The sequence below is a fragment of the Danio rerio genome, chromosome 17 (assembly GCF_052040795.2).
Source record: "Danio rerio strain M-AB ecotype USA chromosome 17, GRCz13ab, whole genome shotgun sequence".
NCBI classification, from domain to species: Eukaryota; Metazoa; Chordata; class Actinopteri; order Cypriniformes; family Danionidae; genus Danio; species Danio rerio.
The window spans coordinates 7,796,321-7,802,500 of NC_141037.1; the positions used below are offsets into that span (position 1 = coordinate 7,796,321).

A 6,180-nucleotide genomic window follows, 5' to 3' on the forward strand; every position below is an offset into this window, starting at 1 on the left:
ACAGATTCAACAAGGTATTAGAAATATTGCTCAGATTTTATTTCGTCTTGACATGATAGCATCACACAGTTGCTGCAGATTTGTCAGCTGCACATCCATGATGCAAACCTCCTGTTTCACCTCATCCCAAGGCGCTCTATTGGATTGAGAACTGGTGACTGTAGAGGCCATTTGAGTACAGTGAACTCATTGTCATGTTCTAGAAACCAATCTGAGATGATTCACGCGTCATGACATGGTGCGTTATCCTGCTCAAAGTAGCCATCAGAAGATGGAGACACCGTGGTCATAAAAGGATGGACATGGTCAGCAACAATAGGTATGCTGTGGTGTTGACATGATGCTCACTTTGGTACTAATGGGCCCAAAGTGTGCCAAGAAAATACCCCCCTTACCATTACACCACCACCAGCAGCCTGAACCATTGACACAAGGCAGGATTGATGCATGCTTTCATGTTGTTGATTCCAAATTCTGTGAAAAAAAAGTGTACCTAATAAAGTGGACGGTAAGTGTATATTTTGGTTAAGGGAAGTCGTCATGTTTGGAGGTTTTATTGGGGGTATCTGTGAAAATTGCATTTAATGGAGGAACTTGCCAGGCACGTAATTTAATGTTAACCAAAAGAGTTTGTTCTAAGTGTTATATTTTGGTTTGTATTTTTTATTGCAAGAATAATGTCTGAATTGATGTGGCCTGCCTCTGAATTTACTTTGATATACATACAGTGGTATTCAAAAAACATTTATTTATTTCATTCACTTCAAATCCTCTTCATTTCTATAGAGCTTTCCACCATGTAGATTGTGTCAAACAGCTTAACAGATTTTTTTTTAAACAAGTTGCTCTGTATTGCAAATCAAGGTTATATACTGTATAATGTTACTTTTAAAATTAAAAATGTTGCTTGATATAAAACTATTTATCTTCTCAATTAAATTTATGGATAAATGTACGTTTTATATTAAGCATATTACAGAAGATCCCTATATAGATATGAAAATCAGAACGGAAAATAGTGGAGGTATTATTATTACACCATCTAGCCACAGCCATGTCACCCTGCAGCCCAAGACCGGTTACTCACTGAAGCTAAGCAGGGCTGATGCTGGTCAGTACCTGGATGGGAGACCACTAGGGAACACCAGGTTGCTGTTGAAAGTGGTGTTAGTGAGGCCAGCAGGGGGCGCTCAACCTGTGGTCTGTGTGAGTCCTAATGCCCCAGTAAAAAGTGAAGAGGACACTAAACTCTCAGTGGGCGCCGTCTTTCGGATGAGACGTTAAACCGAGGTCCTGACTTTCTGTGGTCATTAAAAATCCCATGGCACTTCTCGTGAAAGAGCAGGGGTGTAACCCCGGTGTCCTGGCCAAAGTCCCTCTATCGGCCCTTACGATCATGGCCTCCCAATCATCCCCTTCCACCGAATTGGCTCTGTCACTGTCTCTCCTCTCCACCAATAGCTGGTGTTTAGTGAGCGCACTGGCGCCGTTGTCCTGTGGCTGCCGTCGCATCATCCAAGTGGATGCTGCACACTGGTGGTGGTGTGGAGAGACCCCCCCTCATGATTATGAAGCGCTTTGGGTGTATGGCCATACACAATAAATGCGCTATATAAAAAAAAATACACATTACATTACCACTTCTGGTTCTTCCACTCGTGGTCACTTGGAGAAGCAGCAGCACTGTTTTATCAAGATATATACATTTTAAAGATGCTGTATGTAAGTTTTGACTCTTCTAAAGCTTAACAATACCAAAATATGTTTGTATATATTTAAGAAACATGCAAAGTGAACCTTCTTTTTTTATCTGAAAAACAATGCTGAAGTCAGATATTCTGCTTTTAAAATGTGCATTACCTGTCTTTGTTTTGGTTCATTTAACCCCCCTAATGCCAGTTTATCCAATTATGTTTCAGCACACCGGGTTGCCTTGGTGGAAAACAGCATATTTCATTAATTCATTCAGTCAGAAAGGCTCTCAAAGCCAAGCGACTGAAATGTGACCTTCGTTGGGCAGTAGCAGACTCCAAAATGAGATGCAGATTCAGGTGCAGAGTTCCACATAATGTTATTAATTGGCAAATAATATAAATATTACAAACTTAAACATTAGGTGAGCAGGTCACATAATCCCATGTCAAAACATGCTACGTGACTAGATTTGCAGTAATGAGCATTTTGGCTGTTTGCACCAGACGAAGAACGACAGAAATTTCAATACAGCCATTCAGAAGCACAGAAAATGCACTCACGAAATTGTAAAGTTTATAATGTAATTAATACATATTAAACCTCTTTAACATTATTAAATGTAGATGCTGAGTCACTGATATGTGTTGGCTTGCACTGAGTCACAGTTTTGAAGTTCAATTTCAAACAATTTATTTTCCAGATTTGTGGTGAACTATCTGCTGCTGCTTTCAGTAGTATGGCAATAAATGTCATGTAAATTAAAAATAACAAAATAATGAGGCGATTTATTATCAAATGAAATGTAATATTTATTAGGAAATAAAATAAAATCCTACTTTAATAATTTTATTGATGATGATGATGATGATGATGATGATGATTATTATTATTATTATTAAGTAGGATATTGTTTATTTATTTTTTTGAAAAGTCTACTTTTACAATTTGACATGTAAACTATTGCAGAAAGTTCTAACCAGCAGGCCCATGTCATATACAGTACAGATACCTAATAAATAAGCTACTATAAACTAAAAGCAATAAAGTATGCTTTGTTTTTGTTTTCACAAGCTTTGGTGACGTAACAAAAATTCAGCTTTTAAATAATATGTCACCTATAGCTTTCGTCATGAGGCTGTGTTCAAAATGACATCAATGTTTTCAAAGTGCACTACGAAGTGAGCACAATTGTAAACATGAAGATCACTAAAACTGAACTTTAAAAATACTTTGAAGGCAAATTACACCTAAGAGAGATGACCTTAATGCTTTTTTTATTTTTTAATAATTCCAACTTTGAATTTTAGAGTGTTCTAAATGAATAAGGCATAGGGGGGATAAGTGGGAATAGAATACAGCCAGGAACTATGTTTCTAACTACAGCTCCAGAGGTGTAGTCGCAAGTGCTCAAGTTTGCATCGCAGTTTGTGAATGTTTGTTGGAGCCATGGATTTGGGAAACGGCAATTTAACAAACTATGTTTGTATCGACGGAACTTGCGAACTTAGTTGGCTAACGATAGTTTTGGGAAATGCACCCCAGTTTAAAAATATCATTATTACAAAGTAAAAGTAAATAGAGACCTTCAAACTGTGAGAAAATGCATTGAGGAATAATATTTCATATAGAAGTTGTTGTTTTTTTAAATTGCTTGATCCAGTTAATTTTGAAGGTATACTTAAGAGTGGTCAAATCTAAGAAGTTTAAACCTCCATTTTCAATTGTTCATAACTACCGATTTCCTTATATAATTAGGTTTTTTTTTTTTCATAAAACATTAAAAAGCATATTATCAATAGTTTTGGAAATATTATTGTTGACTGCTAAAGAAAGAGGTGTATACATAAGTCTTGAGAATTCCTTTGCTTTTGTTATTAAGCTCTCTCCCTCTCAAAGATAGGTCTCATAATAACCAATGATTTCGTGTTGTCTTTGTCTTATCAATAATAATGAAGAAATTTCTCACAAATTCTCTTTTCCTCATTTACAATCTTTATACCCAAACATGTGATTTCATCTTTTATAGGGATACCACAAACCAGATAAATCACAATCCTCAAGAGACATATAATGATGATGGCATATGTGTAATGTGTGTAACGTTAGATGACGTGTGTGGCAGTTCTGCGTGGCCCTTTAAGAAGCAGTTCCTCCGACCGCTTCCAGGGGGCGGGTGTTCTGTGTGTTGCTGTTCCTCTCTGTAGTTTTGCAGCGGAGCAGCAGCGCATTACAGGCTTTGCCAGTGCTGGATCGCCCGGGCTGCGGGACGCGACGTCCTGCTCCGACATGGAACAGGGATCATCATGGAGGTTTATCGGGATGAACGGTGTGTCTATTAGGACTTATCAGTGCTGATTTGCGGAGGGGCGGCTTGTGGAGGTATGGCTTGATCATTCGAGGACACTTTCGCGAACGCACAGTTTTTCTGATCGCATTCGATTCAAAAGATTTCCCAGAACGGAAGCCGCGTTCTGAAACAATGTAACGTTCGCATTATGATGTAATGATACAATGTAACGAATTCGCTGCGCGACGTCATGCAACATTATAACAAATTCGAACGTCCGCTCTGCCTTTATGTGTTCGAACAACGGAAGCTTCGTTAAACGTTAAATATCCGCGCGATTCACACACGGATGAACCAACAATGCCCTCGAACGCGTTTGTAAACATTCCCAATCATCTCAAGACTTCGATTAAATCCTCAAAGCGTCCTGTATTGAAATGCGGACTCCAGAAGTGATCCATTAATGGCATGCACGAGGGCACTGCTGCTGTTGTGTTCCGAAAAGCCGTCCATACATCATTCATTTGAAGGAGTCGAGGAAATATGGCAGAGGAGCTAGATAAGCCTTTGGCTGTGGACGTCGACATAGACCCTGATTTTGAGCCCCAAAAAAGGCCCAGGTCTTGCACATGGCCTCTGCCCAGACCCGAGTCCAATTCGGGCAAAGCAGAACCTTCAGATGTGGGGATCATTCCCGAAGAAGAGGTAGATGAAAATGGCACTGATGATGCTTGTGCATCTGGTGACATTACAGGCGCATCAAAGCCTGCCAGTGTCACAGAAGGAGACCCGAGTTCTGCTGCTGCTCTTCCTGCCATAGAAACGAACGCTTCTGCCAATGATAAAGACATCTATGGCTCTCCTGGATCTTCCCAACACGCTCTAGCAGCATGCAGCGACTCCAGCATCAATGGTCTGATTCCTCAGCAGCCCAGAAAATCCTCTGCCCGCAGGAACGCCTGGGGAAACTATTCCTACGCCGACCTCATCACCCAAGCCATCGAGAGCTCGCCAGAGAAGAGGCTGACACTGGCCCAGATTTATGATTGGATGGTCCGAAATGTGCCATACTTCAAGGACAAAGGTGACAGCAACAGCTCTGCAGGATGGAAGGTACGTCAGGTCAAATGTTTTAACCTTGGCTTCCTTTTAACCCTTTATCAGACAGAAAACTCATTTGATATCATATTGATTCCAAGTAACTGATGTCCAAATTAATTTTTGAAATATTTCATTCCTTTAGAATTTCATGAGATGTATCTCCCCAGGATATCTTGACTATTTAAGGCTGTGTTTCTCAACCATGTTCCTGGAGGACCACCAGCTCTGCCTATTTTCCCTGTCTCCTTAACCAAACACACCTGATTTAGATCATCAGTTTATTAGCAGAGACTGAAAGACCTGTAATGGGTGTGACAAAGGAGACCTCCAAAACATGCAGTGTTGGTGGTCCTCCAGGAACATGGTTGAGAAACACTGGTTTAGGGTGTTAAAAGAGGGACCAAGTCATTATTATTATTATTATTATTGCTTTTTTATTATTAAATGACGTGTTTAAAATAAGATTCTGACTTCCCAGCTTATTTTAAAAGCTGCCAAGCATATTTAATTAATAATTTTAAACAGATTTCCTTCAAAGTATTAATTATAATTTTTCCACCGCAATTACAAGTAGCAAAAAACATATTTTTTTAACCCTACAAAAGCAAAGACCGTAAAGGATTCATCAGATAATTAACTTATGGCTTTTGTCCATTTTATTATAACACAAAAATACAACTTTTTTTTTTTTTATCAAAACATGACCTAAATTTGATTGTAATGTTTGTATCCCCTAATACATTGCCTATTTTATGGTTAACATGCTGCATTTATGTTCTAAATATTAATTTATTGCTTGTATTTTCTCTTTGGCATCATAAAAAAAAATTGTAGGGTGGTCTGATGATGAAAACGTAGACCACTTGTCATGTAATGTGTAGTTTGCTGATAAAGTTCGTACCGCTGTGCTCATGCCAAAGGGTGTATCAGCAGATACATAAAGAAAGGTGCCACTGATAAAGAAGACCTTTAAAATGGCCCCTGCTTGCCTCCTCATTTCCTAGTATTGAGGTTTGATCATTTGAGGTTTTTCATCAATAAAACCAATACAATCGCACCATTTTCTCTTTTTATTATGACATTTGAAACCCACTAGT

At 38.9% G+C, this 6,180-nt stretch overlaps 1 protein-coding gene and 1 long non-coding RNA gene across 4 annotated transcripts in view; one reads left to right on the forward strand and one right to left on the reverse strand.

Moving 5' to 3' along the window:
* Nucleotides 1–3,860: 3,860 nt before the first annotated feature.
* foxo3a (forkhead box O3A) overlaps nucleotides 3,861–6,180 on the forward strand; it is a 22,599-nt gene continuing 20,279 nt past the window's right edge. For 2 of the 3 annotated variants that reach the window (XM_087288978.1, XM_087288977.1), the window contains exon 1: nucleotides 3,861–5,095. In XM_087288978.1, coding sequence (XP_087145104.1) covers nucleotides 4,526–5,095 — 570 coding nt within the window. In that variant the 5' untranslated portion in view covers nucleotides 3,861–4,525. 3 annotated transcript variants of the gene reach the window in all.
* LOC147839904 (uncharacterized) overlaps nucleotides 3,931–6,180 on the reverse strand; it is a 3,935-nt gene continuing 1,685 nt past the window's right edge. Inside the window, exons 1-2 of the long non-coding RNA XR_015513008.1 lie at nucleotides 5,460–6,180; nucleotides 3,931–5,260 (exon numbers count right to left, since the gene is read on the reverse strand). The exon at nucleotides 5,460–6,180 is cut by the window's right edge and continues 1,685 nt beyond it. This is a non-coding gene — a long non-coding RNA (uncharacterized LOC147839904). The remainder of the gene's footprint in view (nucleotides 5,261–5,459) is intronic.